At 33.9% G+C, this 19,865-nt stretch overlaps 1 protein-coding gene across 1 annotated transcript; it reads left to right on the top strand.

Moving 5' to 3' along the window:
* Positions 1–1,721: 1,721 nt before the first annotated feature.
* On the top strand, positions 1,722–3,653 carry LOC113315823. The gene is made up of 4 exons (XM_026564075.1): positions 1,722–1,842; positions 2,056–2,300; positions 2,511–2,630; positions 2,733–3,653. The coding sequence occupies exons 1-4, from the start codon at positions 1,722–1,724 to the stop codon at positions 3,651–3,653; spliced, it is 1,407 nt and encodes a 468-aa protein (XP_026419860.1).
* Positions 3,654–19,865: the final 16,212 nt, after the last annotated feature.

Here is a 19,865-nt window from a genome sequence, read left to right as displayed (position 1 = left end):
AAAAAATCTTTGGATCCGTCTCCATCATAATATATTAGACCAGTCCAATGGAATTCATAAAACTAACAGATTCGTCCATTATACACCCACAGTGAGACTAACAAACAAGCAAAATGGATGGATAAATCCTCAAATATGAGATTTTTTCCTTCGAGTCTCAAGTTGAGCCGATCGTCCCAAGTACCACCGAGCAATTTTTTTATTATAAAATTCCTGAATTTTTAAGTTAGTTATTTTGATTACTTTAATATATAACCGGTCCGACTTAACCAAAGTTGTTAGAGCATTGCTCGGTTGAACCCACCAAGCGTTGGTATGTCAAGTTTGGTTGTCATATTTTAGTGAACCAAAACTCATTTAAAGAGTCGCTTGATTATTTACTAGAGTCAACTTCGTATATGTTAGCTAGAAAGTTATTAGGATATGAGACTTACAAGTATTACTCGAAGACTTGAAGAATATGAAGAAGTAAAGAGCTACATTGACGACATCATCCTTCCTCTTGAGGTTAGTAATATTTTGACTTGAACTGTTTCATTCCTAACATATCTTTCAAGTCGTGCTATATTGAAAACATAACTGCGAAGCTGTGAATGATTATACTCTAGTTAGACGTAGTATTAAGGAATTATAATACGAAATATAACGCCTATATTTTGAACTTCGTATATAAGACATCGACATAATCGAGTGGATGTTATTGTGATTATGATTATGAATGGGTATGGGTGAATATTTCGTCCTAGGAAATAATGTTTTACATTCGTATAAAGGAAGTACAATTCATAAACTTGTTTTGTGAATATAAATGGAAATCACTAGGCTTATTGGTATTGTTATTCATTGCAAATCTTTGGATTACCAATATGTGTGTTTAGTATAACCGCTCATAACTTGTTTATGTATCTTGGTTAAATTATTCACAATGCCTGACCTATGTATCAGTATGACATTTACTAGTGAAACCAATCTTAAGTAATCACCTGAGATGGTATGATCGATATTCGTAATTGGTGTGACTAATCCTAAACATTGGGTAACCGATCCTAGTACTTGGTGGGACTAATCACAAGATGTGTACTAACAAGTTTTAGTAATTGGAGTAACCGATCCTATAACTTGTGCAACCGATCACAAGTGATACCATGAGAAAGTGGTAACCGATCCTGGTACTTAGTTAGCCATTTTATGGTGTAACCGATCCTAGTATCCACTTGGAGGTAGAACTGAACTTTGTGTTTGGTAGAACCGTTAAACCCATGAATGGTGACTGAATGTTTTTGAAATGTGGGTCTACAAATAGACATTACTCAAGCTTATGATTCTTTGAGTTGGGAGTTTTTGTTTGAATCTCTAAAAAGATTTGGTTTTTCTGAAAAATGGGTACAATGGTTGCATACTTTATTTCTATCAGCAAGAATATCAGTCTTAGTGAATGGTGGACCTGTGGGTTTCTTTCAAGTAAACAGAGGACTGAGACAAGGTGACCCTTTGTCTCCAATCCTGTTTGTTATAGCAGAAGATATTCTTAGTAGAAACTTGAAGAAATGGGTGCAGGATAAGAAGATAATCCCTATGGTGAATAGAGGAGGGATACAACCTACTCATATTCTTTTTGCGGATGATGTTTTTTTGTTCTTTAATGGATCAAAAGAAACATTCAATATATTAAAAAACTTTTGAATGATTATCAAGTTTCATCAGGTCAAAAGATTAATCAAATGAAGAGTAAGGTCTTTGTGGGAGGAGTTAATGAAGGGAGGAAGCAACAAATAGCAGATGATTTTAACTTTCCATTATCAAAGATGCCTGACAAGTATCTAGGGGTTATTCTGCAACCAGGTAGAGTGAAAATAAATAGAATTTGAGGAGTAGTGGAAATGATTCAAAATAGACTATCTGGATGGATAGGAAGTTTGTTATCTTTTAAAGATAGACTGACACTAGTGCAGTCTGTTCTTAGCAGCATACCTATATATAATATGGCAGTTTATAAATGGCCAATTAAGATTGTGAAAATGTGTGAAAGAATGATAAGGAACTTTCTATGGTCAGGTGAATCAGATACTAGAAAAGCAATAACACTAAAATGGGATAAAGTGTGTGTTCCTCTTGAGGAAGGTGGTTTGGGTATTAAAAGGTTGGAAATTGTGAACAAATCTTTTCTTATGAAATTGTTATGGAAACTACTTGAATCAGAAGCTGAATGGGCTGTGTTTATGAGAGCAAAATATTTTACAGATAATGGTGAACTGAAGACAAGTTATAAGAAATCATCAATCTTGCCTGGTCTTAAATGGGTAATGGAATATGTTAAAAAATATACTAGGTGGGTGGTTGGTAATGGAGAAAAAATCTCAATTTAGAATGATGTATGGATCAAAGACAGACCATTATGTGAATTATTCCCAGATGATACATATATGGAGGATACAAGGAGTATGAAAGTGGCTGATTTTATAGAGAATGGAAAATGGGTTTTACCTCAGAGAATGTTACAATACTTTCAGCTTGAAGAGTTACCAATTTTATCAACAGGAGAAGATAAAAGAATCTGGTCTGGTACTATGACTGGTGAATTTACTGTAAAGTCAGCAGTAGAATGCATTAGAACTCACTATGATAAAAAGGTATGGACAAGAAATGTATGGCATCCAGTTCTTCATCCTTCCACAACTAATAATATTTGGAAGATAGTAAGAGGTATTTGTGCAACTGATAGTAAATGACAGGGGAGAGGTTACAATCTTGCTTCAAAGTGTTATATGTATGCAAATGATTCTGAAAATTTGGAACACATCTTATGGAACTGCAATTTCAGTCAAATAATCCGGAAGTGGTTGGGGAGCATGTTCTTGTTCTTAAATCCTCAATCTTATGAAGATGTAATGACTTTAACTGGATCAAAAAGCAGTGCAGTTCAGGAAGTATGGATTTTGTCAGCATCAATAACAATGATGGAGATGTGGTTCCTAAGAAATAAGATTGCTTTTGAAGAAATAAGACCTGATATTGGTACTCTCAAGAGAAAAATCTTAAAATTCACAAAAGACAATGAACTGAGAATTACAGGCAAAATGTGGGATTGTAGCTATGACTTCCAAGTTTTCAGAAATTTTGATTTGAAGAATAGACCAGTGAGAAGGTTGCAGAAAATGGAATTAAAGTTTGAACTACCTTGTAGAAATCAAATAATGGTTTGTTGTGTGGGTGTTTCAAGGGGTAACCCAGGTGTTGCTGGTATTGGCTTTATCACTAGAAATCATGAAGGATATTTCTATTTTGCTGAAGTAAGGGGGTTAGGGATTGCTACTACCTTCATAGCTGAACTCATGGCAGTTATGTGTGATACAGAATGGGATACTAAAAATGGGGTTCAAGACTTAATCATCAAATCTGGTTCAAAAGCAGCTGTAACATCTTTCTTGACAGGTAAAATGCCTTGGTTCTTAAACTCCAGATGGAAAAGAATAAAGAATTCCTCATTACAAATGAAGTTTGTTCATTGTTATAAGGAAGTAAATTTCACAGCCAATGCACTGGAAAAAAGGGGTGCTGGATTGAATAAGGGAGAGAGTCAGCAATACTTGATGAAGCCATCTTTCTTAAAAGATTTGGAAGTCCCAGGGAGAACATACATAAGATCTTATTGATTCTGTTGGGCAATTTTAAATGGGACTTTTTTTTTCATTTGTAATGGGATGTTTTTCTGTTTGGGCTTCTATACTGAGAAGAATCCCTTTTGTTGTTTTTTGTAATTTGTCTTTGGCTTAATAAAATCTATTATTGATCGAGCAAAAAAAAAGAGGAAAAAAAAGACATAGTTCTTGGAAATCAGATGAACCAATTCTAAACTCATCTGGAAGTGTGGCAAATCGGTTCCAAGATTGTAAATATGAAAAAGGATTTACAAAGTAAAGATGTCGACATACTTTGAACATGTGCAGTAATTCTTATCTATTATTGTTCAAAGATATTCCTTAATAATTAAAGGAGAATCCCGGATTGAAATAAATTGAGAATATTTTAATTAAGGTTTTTAATTTTATATGCTTTTAATTTCCAGCAATTAAATGCATATCTTTAGAAAATAAAAATTGGTAATGTGCATTTACTAATTGGAGATTTTCTACTGAGATTTCGGTCAATATTTGGACAGAGCATTTCCAAGAATTATGAAAAGCGATTTTGGCTTTATTGCATATCTTTGAGAATATTCGGTTTTGGAAATTCCTTGGTGTCTAAACTTCCTTGGTCTATAAATATTGAAGTTTTCATTTCGAGCAAACTAATCCTCAGAGCCAGCAAAACTACCTAGTTGTGTTGTTACTGGTAGAGCCGTCTATTCGGAGAGGAAAGTATCCTAATTAGGCGAAATCTCTTACGACCGCTCGTTTTAAAGACTTCTCTGGGATTGAGAAGCTCTACGAGTACCGTTAGTGGGAAACTAGATAATTGCAGTTTATTATTAGTTTTTGATTGATTTGATTGACTAACGGTTGTTGGACTTTAATTGCACCAAGTTTGTTTATGCTTGAGAATCTACTCTTCTGAAATAAGATTCAATCAAACTAGATCGAAATTTTGACGGGGATCTTTAGACGGTTTGTAGATCTAAAGACGTCTTGTGATAATCCACCATTAACAAACTCCTTTCTATGTGTGATTGATCACAAGAGATTCAAGTTGTTTGTGTGCAGGTGTTCATTGAAGATCTAAGAAGATTTGAAGACAAAGAAGATTTCTTATTTGAGTTCATAATCTTTGGTGTGCAGAAAACTTGATCGGCTGGGAATCCAACTATAACCGGTTTATCTTTTGATAGATTGGATTGATTAGTTGCGTAGATCGGCATCAATACATTTCTTTGTGATTCATAGTATTGATTGCATAGTCTAAACAGTTACTTTGGTAGTTGTTGAATAAATTGATCTAAGAACCCGACAAAGGAGTTTATTGGTTAAACAGAAGAGCCTTTTGTCAAACTCATATCACATTGTTTGAAAAGAGTTGTTACCGAACAGATTTGTTGTTCCTTTACTGTTTGGAATACGAACCAAAGGAATTGTCCAAGTGCGTGATGTATTGCAAGTTGGAGGCGCAGGGATACTGAGGGAACTAGGTGAACTATAGGTTTAGTTGCTTGGTCTCAACTATACGAAGTTGGTTTAGATTTTGTATAACGGCTTAATTCTGAGAGTATTCAATTCTGGACAAGGTCCCGTGGTTTTTCTGCATTTGCGGTTTTCTCGTTAACAAAATCTTGCTGTGTCTTTTACTTTTCTATTTCCGCAATTATAATTCATTTATTATAATTAGAAGTAAAATACACAAATGTTAATTCCTAATTACTTGATAGAAATCTTATAGTGTTTGGTTAAGTCCGAACCTATTATCAAATAATCATACTTTGTTGCTGTATCGTCTCGATCTTGTATCCATAGTCAATCACGCAAGTTATCTTATTGTCGTATTGTCTCAATCTCGTATCCATAGACGATCACACGTAGTGTGAACCGATTCATTGTGTTGTCTCGACTCAGTCCATAAACAATCACTTTCGGAGAAAGGACTTATAGGTGGAAAAGTTTTAGATTGATGTATATTTGCGTACCCTCATCTTTTCAATCGGTATCAGAGTAGGAAAACACGAAAAGATCTAAAATATGTGTTTGGTGTGATCCAACCTATAAGAATTGAATATATGTCTGATTTAGTTAACGTTATGCAAGAGTATGAATACTCAAAAGTGGAAGATGTTACCAACTCGTTGACCCATGATCCAGGAGTTACGAAAATCAAGAGTACATCTAAGTCATTCTCTGATAGAAAAGAAGATGCTGATAAAGAGTTGGTAAAACTCCTAAAGCCTATAAAATCTCTGTCTACAATAGTGCTAATATGAAAGACAAAGTCAAATCTTCTTAAAAATGAGATCAAAGATAAAGACATTCAACTGAATATTTTAGCCAAAGAGAATATGGATCTCACTGTCAAATTAGAAGCTCTTGGTAAATCTCTTACTCAAGATAAAGAGACACATCATATGACTCTGACTAATGATTCTATTGTAACTTCTTCTGATGAAGAAAACAAAGGTCCTTGCTCAACTTTGAGAGATTGTGATAACTAAACTTGTTTGATCACATCTGAAACAGATCATGATGATGGTAGTTTTCCTAACTACATCAAGTCAGAAGAGGATGAGAAACCAGCTTATATGTCTGCTGATGATCAAACGAAATCCTGTCCAAAGGAAACTTTGAATCGATTCCATGTTCATGATTTTAAGGAATACAACTTTCAGTCACTTGACAGGAAACTTATACTTCTTCAAAATATGGTGGTAAGAATATTGAAAGAAGTTTCTTGTCTTAAAAAACTGAACGATTATTCCTCAGTAGAAAGACGGATTTTACCCCATCTCGATAAAGTCAACTCAAAAGAATCAGAAGTAAGAGTTGACAATCGCTTCTGGAAAAAGATTCCTCCACACCCATATCGACACAGTTCTTTTTTTGATGAAGAACGACTCCAGAAGAAAGGAAAATAGAGAATCTATGCCAATGGAAACAATCATGAATTCCCGATAATTGTTCCAGTCAATCATGGTGATGTGCATCATAAGGAAATCCTTAGAATGAGAAAATCTTATGAAAATCTCATTGATAGAATTAAGAGAGATTTATCCATCTCTGAAAATTCTCACGTCAGTACAGTTTCTCCTAATGATCATATTGTTAGATCAAGAAAGGATCACCTTCTTGGGAGAAAATATCTTGGGCAGAAATTCCCGAAGAGAAACATGAACTATGTTTCTGATACACGCTGTACGCTAGAAAAAGCTTACTCTAATACAACTTAGTTGTATTGAGAATGTGCAAACTCATCCTATTTGTTCTCATAACTTTGGATGAGAAAAGCACATAAAACAAGAGCACAATGTTTGTGTCTGTTATCAAAAAAAAATCTGTGACAATTTTTGGATAGCTGCGAATCCATGTCTGTATAAAATAATTTTCATGTTTAACATGATCTTCCAAGAATAGGTTTCATTTGAAATTTTCGAATTTTAATAAACCTCCCAGCATGAGAAGTTCGGATAATGGAAACAAAATATATTTTATATATATTTTCGGTATTCCACAAGCGTCCAGGTTCAAAAATTTGGTTCTTCTTAAGGGAAAAAATCTCTTGCTTGTATTAAGAATCCCTGATTAATCCCCATTTAAATAACCGAGCATGCCTCCAATAACTCGTAGTGTCACAAAGACTAATAAGGAGGAAGCTCAAAAGGTTAAGGATTGTCAAGGAATCAATACAGAAAGGAAGAAGAAAAACATATCAAAAATCATGTCTGATTATGATTCAGATAGTTCGAATGGATCACAAGATGAGTCATGTATGTTGGCTTACAACTTTCAAGATCCAACCGAAACCAAGTGGATTCGTTCTGATAGTATGATTCACTATGTCAAAGGTTTTGAAGAACTGAGAACCAATCTCATAATGACAGTTCAACATCAAGATTGGATGAAAGAAAGAATTGATGAAACAAGAAGTGTTCTTCTTGACCTCAAGGTTCTAATTGAAGAAATTGAAAAACAAGAAGTGGTTGCAGACAAGTCTCTTGAGGATGCTTCAAAAGTTTGAGTACTGAGGAAAACTCAGTAAACAATAAGACCACCACTAGAGATTAAGTTACATAATGTAAGACTTAATCCAGGAAAATAGACATCAGTTTTTGATTTCCTTCAATAATTGTATAAGGTCTATTTTGAATAAAACTATCTATTATATATGAATAAAATTATTATTTTATAATTTTTCTTGTTAATAGTTTTTCGATAACATAACATGTGCTTGAATGCTTTATATTATTGCTATGTGTTTATGGGATGTTTGATTTCGGTTTTCATAACCTTAATATTCGATCTCATATTGTGTGAACCCTTATGGTTTGGGTGACTTTTTGATTTAGCAGGATTGAGTTCAAGCCCAAGTTGGTAGGCTTTATCAAAGGATCATAAGGGGTTCCGATTGAAACTCATGTGTGAAAAAGTCACAATATGTTGAATAGCTTTTGGTTTAGCATAAAAGCATATGTGTTTCGGGGTTTCAACTTTTGCTTTGCATTAATTAAAACCGATTTCAACCTTTCTCTGGTAAAGGTTGTTGTTGTTGTTATTTTGTTCTTTCGATAGGATGACAACACAATGATATTCTTCCTCAGAAAGATGCGAAGAAAAGGAGAAGAGGATGCGGAACTTGAGGTAACGAATTTGTTAGTTAATCGTTTTCCTGTTTAAGAAAAGCCTGATTTTATTGCATATATTTTGCTTCTGCTTAACAAAATTTCGGCACAATTGATGTTTATTCCGTTATTTGTTTATGGATGTGTGTATGATTCAATTGTTTTCGGTTGAGAAAAACTATTGTTATCTTGCTTTATTGTTTGGTATCAATTGTTTGGGCTTAACGAAATTTCGGTGCAATTGCGGTGCTTTAATATCTATGTTTGTTTCAATTGCTTCCGGTTAAGATAAATAATTATGCAAGTTGATTTATTTGGTTTGTATGAATTGTTTATGACTTAACAAAAAATTTCGGGATCATTTGTTTAGTCCAATTCGATTCCGGATAAGAGAAACTAAGTTAATTCTGATCTTAGTTAGACTATTCAAAGTGGAGGATTCGGTTATTCAAGTCTAACCGAATGCCTTAACAAGAAATACTAGTTAACTAACCTAGTACTTGTTTTGTTTAAAGTGAAAGGTCTAAGTTATTTTTCGAATAATTAGAACCTGATGAGAAAAATAGAGTTAATTCTGATATTTATTTTGGTCTTATCAAACAAGCGATTGTATTTGTACAATCGGTTTCGCAAAAGAACTAAGGTGCTTAGTCAATTTTTAATTTGCTAAACTATTAGGGAAAATTGCTTCGGGCAATTGTTTCCTTGATAACATATCAAAATAAAATTACTTTGTAGTTTCGGTTTTGATATTGGTTATCTAAAATGGTATGTGAAACCTTCGTGCTTAACTCTTATAGGTTATGCAAGTCTTTTAGATTTGTAAGATCCTTGGTTTGTCCTTTATTTGCTCGTACCTTTGTCATTTTTTTTAACAAAAAAGGGGAGAAATATATGGAGTAAACAAGTGATGTAATTCACTAAGGAAAGGACAATGGTGCTAAAACATTATATCCAACGAAAGAGTAAAACATTGACTAAGGGGGAGAAACATATCATATGATAATTTGTAGTTATATGGACTACAAAAGAAAATAAAAAAGATGTGTGGATTGAAAATCTACCTATCTCACCTTTAGGGGGAGTATTAGCTTTGTTATTATAATGTCAACAACGACATTTATGGATTGAATATATGCAGGTTATTGTGTTGTTGAAACTTGGAATCAAGCGTATGTATAATGAATTCTTGTAATTTGTTTATCCATATGATGTAAGAGTTTTGTCACTAAAATTGACAAAGGGGGAGATTGTTCAAGCATTGCTCGGTTGAACCCACCAAGCGTTGGATGTCAAGTTTGGTTGTCATATTTTAGTGAACCAAAACTCATATAAAGAGTCGCTTGATTATTTACTAGAGTCAACTTCGTATAGGTTAGCTAGAAAGTTATTAGGATATGAGAATTACAAGTATTACTCGAAGACTTGAAGAATATGAAGAAGTAAAGAGATACATCGACGACATCATCCTTCCTCTTTAGGTTAGTAATATTTTGACTTGAACTGTTTCATTCCTAACGTATCTTTCAAGTCATGTTATATTGAAAACATAACTGCGAAGCTGTGAATGATTATACTCTAGTTAGACGTAGTATTAAGGAATTATAATACAAAGTATAACGCCTATATTTTGAACTTCGTATATAAGACATCGACATAATCGTATGAATGCTATTGTTATTATGTATGGGTACGGGTGAAGATTTCGCCCTATGAAACAATTTTTTACATTCGTTTAAAGGAAATACAATTCATAAATTTGTTTTGTGAATCGAAAGGGAAATCGCTAGGCTTATTGGTATTGTTATTCATTGTAAATCTTTGGATTACCAATATGTGTGTTTAGTATAACCTCTCATAAATTGTTTATGTATCTTGGTAAAACTATTCACAATGTCTGACTTATGTATCGGTATGACTTTTATTAGTGAAACCAATTTTAAGTAATCACCTTAGATGGTATGATCGATATTTGTAATTGGTGACCAATCATAGACATTGGGTAACCGATCCTAGTACTTGGTGGGACTAATCACAAGATGTGTAATCGATCCTTGTAGTAGGTTAACAATTTTTAGTAATTGGTGTAACCAATCCTATAACTTGTGCAACCGATCACAAGTAATACCATGAGAAAGTGGTAACCGATTCTGGTACTTAGTTAGCCATTTTATGGAAACTAGTGTAACCGATCCTAGTAGCCACTTGGAGGTAGAACCGAACTTTGTGTCTGGTAGAATCGTTAAACCCGTGAATGGAGACTGAATGTTTTGATCAATCACATAGTTCTTGGAAATCAGATGAACCAATTCTAAACTCGTTTGGAAGTGTGGCAAATCAGTTCCAAGATTGTAAATATGAAAAAGGATTTACAAAGTAAAGATGTCGACATACTTTGAACATGTGCAGTAATTCTTATCTATTATTGTTAAAAAATATTCCTTAATAACTAAAGGAGAATCCCGGATCGAAATAAATTGAGAATCTTTTGATTAAGGTTTTTAATTTTATATGCTTTTAATTTTCAACAATTAAATGCATATCTTTAGAAAATAAAAATTGGTAATGTGCATTTACTAATTGGAGATTTTCTACTGAGATTTCGGTCAATATTTGGACAGAGCATTTCCAGGAATTATGAAAAACGATTTTCTCTTTATTGCATATCTTTGAGAATATTCGGTTTTGGAAATTCCTTGGTGTCCAGACTTCCTTGGTCTATAAATATTGAAGTTTTCATTTCGAGCAAACTAATCCTCAAAGCCAGCGAAACTACCTAGTTGTGTTGTTACTGTTGGAGTCGTGTATTCGGAGAGGAAAGTACCTTAATTAGGCGAAATCTCTTACGGCCGCTCGTTTTAAATACTTCTTTGGGATTGAGAAGCTCTACGAGTACCGTTGGTGGGAAACTAGATAATTGTAGTTTATTATTAGTTTTTGATTGATTTGATTGACTAACAGTTGTTGGACTTGATTGGACCTAGTTTGTTTATGCTTGTGAATCTTCTCTTCTGATATAAGATTCACTCAAACTAGATCGAAGTATCGACGGGGATCTTTAGACTGTTTGTATATAAAGACGTCTTGTGATAATCCATCATTAACAGACTCCGTTCTGTGTGTGATTGATCACAAGAGATTCAAGTTGTTTGTGTGCAGGTGTTTATTGAAGATCTAAGAAGATTTGAAGACAAATAAGATTTCTTATTTGAGTTCATAATCTTTGGTGTGCACAAAACTTGATCGGATGGGGATCCAAATATAATCGGTTTATCTTTTGATAGATTGGATTGATTAGTTGCGTAGATCGGCATCAATACATTTCTTTGTGAATCATAGTATTGATTGCATAGTCTAAATAATTACTTTGGTAGTTGTTGAATAGATTGATCTAAGATCCCGACAAATGAGTTTATTGGTTAAACGGAAGAGCCTTTTGTCAAACTCATATCACGTTGTTTGAAAAAAGTTGTTACTGAACAAATTTGTTGTTCCTTTACTGTTTGGAATACAAACCAAAGGAATTGTTCCAAGTGCGTGACTTATTGCAAGTTGGAGGCGCAGGGATACTGAGGGAACTAGGTGAACTATAGGTTTAGTTGCTTGGTCTCAACTATACGAAGTTGGTTTAGATTTTGTATAGCGTCTTAATTCTGAGAGTATTTAATTCTGGACAAGGTCTCGAGGTTTTACTGCATTTGCGGTTTCCTCGTCAACAAAATCTTGCTGTGTCTTTTACTTTTCTATTTCCGCAATTATAATTGATTTATTATAATTAGAAGTAAAATACACAAACGTTAATTTCTAATTACTTGATAGCAATCCTATAGTGTTTGGTTAAGTCCGAACCTATTATCAAGTAATCATACTTCGTTGTTGTATTGTCTCGATCTTGTATTCATTGTCAATCACACAAGTTATCTTGTTGCCGTACTGTCTCGATCTCGTATCCGTAGACGATCACACGAAGTGTGAACCGATTCGTTGTATTGTCTCGACTCAGTCCATAGACCATCACTTTCAGAGAAATGAGTTATAGGTGGAAAAGTTTTAGATTGAGGTATATTTGGATACCCTCGTCTTTTCAAAAGTAAATATTTATTTCCATAAAAGCGAAACCCATCTGTTAAAAGAAAGAGGTGTTTATATATTAAAATGGGTACCCTAATTAAGTTTGCCTATTAACCACAGTGAAAAATCACGTTTGTCAAGCCTGTATGTACATGCAAATAAGCAAAATATATCTGTCCTACTAAAGTTGCCCTTATAGTACTCAAATTCCAAATAGATATATTGTTCATGAATGTGCAATAGTAATCACAAAGAACGACGTAAAATGTGGATAACAAAGAAACATATTATAGGGGCTCCAAAATTTTGGTTTTGAGGGCTCACAAGATGACAAATCTAGATCATCAAATAGTAATCTCAAAACCCCTTATCTCAATAATTAATTAACAACTAATGATTACGTCAACTAAATTGAGCAAAATTAGTGATAAATTTTGTAATAAAATTTAGACTAATCATTTGATTTATAGTTAATGTTTGATAATCAAAATCAAAAACTCGGATAATTTTTTTTTATGAGAGTTGAAGTTACGGTTGGGAGTTCATATTTTCCCAACCATATACAAAGCCGGGGTAACTTACGGTTAGGTTTTCCAACCGTATACAAAAGTTAGGCAACTCACTTACGGTTGGGCGTTCATATTTTCCCAACCGTCAAAAATTTATACGGTGAAGAAATTAATATTTTCCCACCGTAAATCAATCATACGGTTGGGAAATCAATGTTTCCCAACCGTATTCAGTTATGAAACTAATTTTTTAATCTCTAGTTTAATCAAATCTAACTATTCATGGGATCAAAAGCAATAAAAAAGGGTTGAATTTTCGATTCTTACCTAATTAAAGTTATTACTGGTCGAAAATCGAGAATCAATCGTCTTTGAAAAAAAAATGAAGAAGAGAAAGAAGAGGCGATGAAGGATAAGAAGAGAGGAAGAAGAACATACGGTTTTTTTTTTTTTTTTTTTTTATGTTTAGATTTAGTTAGATTTATCTTTGATAATTATTTTGGTTATGAAAGAATATTTTTGTATTCTTGATAATAAATTAATCCTCCTCATCCATAAGAACTCTCAAAACCGAATCCTTTGAGCCCCTAAATAAAACTGACGTTACTGAGAATAACTTAGTTCAATTACATTGTTGTTGGCCACTACCTCCTTTACAAAAGAGAAGGTCCACCTTGACCTTGTGATTCTCTCTTCCTGTTTTACTACTAAATAACCACCTTATGTTACTAAAAGGTGTACGAGCGCTAACTCAAAGAGATGGCCTACCTCTCTATACGTTCTACTTCTATGCTATTCCATATTCCACGTGCAAAGATGTTTTCCATGTCTTGATCAGTGGTAAACAAAACTTAACACAGGAAACCAACCTTTAGTTATAAGTTATACTCTCTCCGTCCCTAATAAGATGATCTACTTGTTTTTAAATTTTGTCCCATAAATAGATGATCTATTTCACTAACCAAGGGATATTTATAAAATTACTCTTTTAATTAATTATTTTTTCTATAAGAAATATGTATAATTTGATAGTCATGTTTATATTCGTTGCGTAGGTGTTTTAAAATGCTTTTCAACGGTATAAAGTTTATAAAAAACCGTGGTATAGTTTAAGAGATAAATCGTTTCTAAATTTTACTAATTATTGTCTATAAGGGTATAATTGTAAAAAATAGTTAAATATACTCCACTTTTCTCCTTGCCTTAAAATTTGTGCAAACTACAACTAGGTCATCTTATTAGGGACGGAGGGAGTATTACGTACGTCTTTATCCTATTCAAATGTGCCGTGCCTGACAGAGAGAAAATCCTGAGATACCGCGCTCTATTATATATATAACTCTAAGGAAAATTTAGAAAAATGCCCCAAAACAGAGTGTATGTTGGAAAACTGCTCCAACATTAAAAAAAGTTGGAAAGCTGCCCCACTGTTAGGAAAACCAGTCAAGTCCATGTGTGTGGGCTCTCACGTGCGAGAAAAAGACATAAATACCCACTCCGCTAAGATCCTGCCACGAGTGTTAATCATCCGACGAACCTAGAGGAGGACCATACGCACGTGAAAGGCACCTGACAACAGTGCAAACTACCTTTTTAACCCAACTGTTCTCACGATCTAATATCGTTTTCATCTTCACTTGTTTCGGATCTAAAAAACTAAAGATAGAAGAGAATAGAATAGAGAGAGAGATAAGGTAATTTAAACTCGAGACTTAATCGAGTTCTTCTTTAATTGTTGTTCACCATTAACTTTCAGTGATTAAATCGTCTGTCTCTTTCTTGTTGCAGAGATAAAATCGTTTCAGAAAAATGGTGAATAACATAAGTCGCCGAAAGTTGAATTTGTTGATAGTTGCAGTCGTATTGATCGATGAATGAGTAAGTAAATGACGCCCAATCCTTGTTTATGCCTAAATTACATGATGTACTGTGTTAATTTGTAAATGAAACGAAACTATAACCTTAGGGTTTCATGAAATTTGGAGGTTTTATGTTTTCTTTTTGTAATTTAGGGTTTATACTAGTGAAGCTGCTAAACAGTGGTGAAGTAAAATAACTGAATGAGAATTATTGGATATCTCTCTAGCTTTGAGCTGAGTTTATACTCTCTTTCTTTGAGTACAAGTACTATTAGTGTCTATCATATCTTATTTCATTTTACTGTTAGTGTTCGTAGTACAGCCCAAAGTACCCATTAACATTTTTACACTGCTCATCGCTTCGTGCGTAAGACTGGCTTTTTATCTAATTTGATTAATGTCACCATTCCATTCATTTCTCTTTATAACTTGTTCTCTTTATAATTTGTTTCAAGGTATTTCGGGGGAGTTGAGTTTATTTTAAATCTCAGGGATTTTGAGAGAGTGTAGGGAGTTTGAGAGACTTTTGTGTTTTTGAGTTCAGGGAGTTTGGGGGAGTGTAGGGAGTTTGAGAGAGTTTATTAGAGGGAGTTTGGGGGAGTTTGAGAGAGTTCACTCCTAACTCATTCTCTTTTAAGAAACAATAAACCCTTGTTTACAAATAACATTGATCTTTAATCAAAAGAAAAAAATAAATGAAAATGATCATATCTCTGTATCAATAGTATGTTATTTTGTGCAACAAGATAATTTTTTTCCCTTCAATTTAACGGTCTCCATACAATTCTAACTCCCTTTGTTCACGAACATTTTCCCACATATAATCCGCCATACTCTTTCTCCATGTATTAGCTTCTTGACGTTGTTGTTCTTGAGTTTGTTGTGTCAAAATTTCATCGTCATTTACAAGCGTTGATGGATGGCTATCTTCCTCTTCCTCTTCCTCGACCGGAAACTCATCTGAACGGCATTCTTTTCGTAAGAAGTTGTGTAGGCCTGCACAAGCTGTCATTATCTCCGCTTGCACCTGATACGGAAATGGAGGTTGAGACTTAAAGATCAAGAAACGAGACTTCACAACACCGAACAATCTTTCAACTACATTCCTCAAAGAAGCATGACGCATGTTAAATAATTCTTCAGCCTTTTTCGCATGATTACCCGTACCAGAAAATTCTTTCAAATGATAACGTTGGCCACGAATGGTGTTAAACAATATCGTCGGTTTGCAAACCCACCATCCCCCAAGTAATATTTACCTGAATAAAACACAAAAAGAAAACTTCGTCAAGTAGAACCCGAATATAACTTAACCAAAAAACTCAAAACTTCACATTAGATAAAAGTAAAATTACCTTGCGGTATTTTCAGTCCATTTCTTTTTGTCATTGCGTCGTTAAGTATTTTCGAATCATGAGCAGACCCTTCCCATCCACTGAGCACGTATATGAACTCCAAGTCGAAGTTGCAAACCGCTAACACATTTTGAGATGTAATTCCATGTCGATTCCGATAAACGACTGCATTTCTTTTCTCTACCATTGCTGGGATATGTGTACCGTCCATAACTCCAATGCAATCCTTAAAGTAAGGATAAAATCGTGTACTCTCACGAATTTTAAATGGAGTTGCACTTGTTGGCTTAGCCATCATCCTTGGAGCTATAGAATTTAAAGCTCGCAACATCCTGATGAAGTTTTTACTAACTGTCCACCGAGAGCGACCAAATGTGTCACGTATTGTGCAATATCGTGAATTTTGGCCAACAACGAGTAAAAATGTACCAAGCATTTCTTCAATAGAAACACATCTTGTATCACATAATGATGTAGTTTCTCTAATGATACAACATAGTTTTAGAAAAATATCAGGGTACATCCTATAACTTCTTCGAAAGTCTTCTGGGTCTTGACGCAAAACTCTCCTTATATAGTTATATCCAAACAAAGTAACTGGGCGTCTCATTGGTCTTTCAATACGCTGACTTTGTATGTATTGCAATTGCTTGATTATATCCACAACCATGAATGCACCGCTGAAAGTATATTCAAAAATATGGATAGTTCAAATTCATTATTGCTGCTTACCTCTTCATCATCTGCTTTCTTCTTCTGTATCAAAGGCTTCATCTTCACTATCAGTAGATAAATCCAAATCAGACATTCACCTAAAAAGATGATAAAAGTACTTTTTTTATTAGAATCATCATTATTTCAAAAGCATAAAAGTATATGTATATAGAAAATAAGCATATAGAATATAAAGTTCATAAATTCAATCATAATAACCATAAAGATGTCAACCCATAAAAATTAGTAGCAATCAATCCATAACAATAAGTTCTCAACTAGGAGAAAAGAAAAATTAAATACTAATAGTTATGAAGAAAAACGATCAAATGTTGTAACTCTAAAAGCCCATTAAACCTAATAGAAACTTGCAAAGATGACAGGTTTATGCTTTTAACTTTGAACCAATCCACAACTTTCTCTCTTCAGGAGTAAAACGTATGAATAAGTTCTTCTTGTGATTGTTGTCCAGCATTTCAATTACTTTCAGCTTATCTTCCAAAGAAATTTCATTCATGCCATAAACAAGATCCCATACTTGGTTATCTTTCTTATCCTTATCAATTCTGCGCATTTCTTTTTCAATTTTGCGGTCTTCTTTCTCTTTCGCAATAAGAGCATGCATTGAATCAATAGAAGAAGCAATCGATGAACTGTTGGCAATCAATTTCTCTAGATAATCAGACTGCCCAGTAGGATTAGTTGATGTAGAAGAGTCACCAATGTCACACCTTGGTCTTTTCTTTGGTGCCGTTTTTCTGACAGGAATTTTCTTTGTGTTCATATCTTGAGTTTCATCTTTATCTTGTTCATCACTTTCCTCTAAGCCATATCCCACGTATGATACGTTAAAAGCATTATCATATTGCTCTCGTTGAGTATAATCAACATCGAAGTAATCATCTTGTTCATCTTCCTTATCACAGGTTCTAGCACTTGTACCCTCATGGGTAAGATCAACTGTAACTTTTCCAGAAGCACATTTATTCCCAAAAACAATAAGCAAGTCACCATAGTCTTTACCATTATCTTCCCTTAAGTTAGTTTGGTTTGGATGGCTCTGTTAACATACAAAAAATAAATAAAGGATAAAGCATGAATTAGAACTCTGCACAAAATAGAAGAAAAAAATATCAAATTTAGTTTTCAGTAAGTAACACACACATACCTCAAAGTAATTGTTCCACATCTCGTCGGATCCAGTAATCATCTTGTTAGCATCATCCCAACCGAATCCAGAAGTACAAGATTTAAACAAATCCTGGTATTGACCAAATCTAGTCTTCAGCCATCTATGTTTCCCTTTATAGTTCTCAAAAGATTTGTCACAACCACATGCTTGGTTAAGTTTTGGAAGTATCTCCTCTTCCACTATTCTCTTAGTAAAACATCCACTAGTGTCTTTCTTCTTCTCAAGTGTAGCTTCTACCAACAGTTCCAATAATTCCTCAGCCTCTCGAGTTGTCCATTGTTTGTAATTCGTAGTCACTTCCGTTTCCGGTTCCGTATTCTTATTCTTCCTAACATTCTTTTTCTTCTTATTGTTTTCAGCAGGTTGGCTGGATTTTTCCATTCTATGGTGTGACATGTTAGCTACATTAGTACTTAGACTAATACTAGAACTTAACAAAGCAAGGATAGTAATAACACCAAACAGTCTAATGTAAACATGATAAAAAAATGTGATACTAGATTACACAGTACTAACACGCAGAGCTACTTAGCCAAATTGTTAATCAAAGAAAATCCCTTATCAACTCCTTGCAACAAAAGCACCGTATGAATTGGCTAAAACACGCCAATACGGAATGAAGTACGCCACTGTATTGAACTTTGGCATATACAATAGAAGAGAAGTATGTGTCTAAATAAGAGGACTTAACAAGTGATAGTGATTCTCAATGACACCCATGCAAAGTAGCAAGCTAATTAATGCATGATGACATAACAAATTATGAAGATAGCTGTAAAGGAATTCTGTTTCACCGAAACACAGTTTCAGATTGTCCAATCTTTGCAGTACTAATACTTACCTGATCCTCTTGAAATTTTTACGGTACACTTACAACTCAATATTCCACAACACACTCAAAAATCATAGCATTCCAACGGTTCATTAAAAAGATGCATTATTCAGAACCCGACTACTTTCAATACGTGCATACCGAATTCAGTTCCGGATTTCTCACACTTTGGTGTACCTAAAGTGATCATAACTTCATGAAATTTCTACAGTAGGAAACCTTCATATATAAAAACATCATACTAAAATTTCAGCTTTGTCCGATAAGCGGAGAATGAGATAAATAGGAATCAGTCCCCTATTCGGGATTTAAACTCAGCAGACCATAGTCATATATTGTGCAAGCTTTGCAGTAGCAAACGTGACCTGATCCGCGTGAAAATTTTACTGTACTTCTATAACAAGGTAAACTACGACATACTCAAATTTCATCATATTCCAACGGTTGAATTTAAAGATATCATTATAACAAAAGCACCGTATGAATTGGCTAAAACACGCCAATACAGAATGAAGTACGCCACTGTATTGAACTTTGGCATATAGAATAGAAGAGAAGTATGTGTCTAAATAAGATGACTTAACAAGTGATAGTGATTCTCAATGACACCCATGCAAATTAGCAATTCAATTAATGCATGATGACATAACAAATTATGAAGATAGCTGTAAAGGAATTCTGTTTCACCGAAACACAGTTTCAGATTGTCCAATCTTTGCAGTACTAATACTTACCTGATCTTCTTTAAATTTTTATGGTACACTTACAACTCAATATTCCACAACACACTCAAAAATCATAGCATTCCAACGGTTCATTAAAAAGATACATTACTCAGAACCCGACTACTTTCAATACGTGCATACAGAATTCAGTTCCGGATTTCTCACACTTTGGTGTAACTAAAGTGATCAGAACTTCATGAAATTTCTACAGTAGGTAACCTTCATATATACAAACATCATACTAAAATTTCAGCTTCGTCCGATAAGCGGAGAATGAGATAAATAGGAATCAGTCCCCTATTCGGGATTTAAACTCAGCAGACCATAGTCATATATTGTGCAAGCTTTGCAGTA

Source organism: Papaver somniferum, chromosome 10 (assembly GCF_003573695.1).
Source record: "Papaver somniferum cultivar HN1 chromosome 10, ASM357369v1, whole genome shotgun sequence".
NCBI classification, from domain to species: Eukaryota; Viridiplantae; Streptophyta; class Magnoliopsida; order Ranunculales; family Papaveraceae; genus Papaver; species Papaver somniferum.
This window is presented reverse-complemented; position numbering and strand designations above follow the sequence as displayed.

What these genes read in the sequence shown, in the direction of transcription:
- LOC113315823 (XM_026564075.1), top strand. Translation starts at nt 1,722, where the DNA reads ATGAAGAGTAAGGTCTTTGTGGGAGGAGTTAATGAAGGGAGGAAGCAA. An exon ending in AGGGGTTATTCTGCAACCAG is followed by an intron (nt 1,843 to 2,055) that starts GTAGAGTGAAAA and finishes TTCTATGGTCAG; the next exon opens with GTGAATCAGATACTAGAAAA. An exon ending in TCTTGCCTGGTCTTAAATGG is followed by an intron (nt 2,301 to 2,510) that starts GTAATGGAATAT and finishes CAATACTTTCAG; the next exon opens with CTTGAAGAGTTACCAATTTT.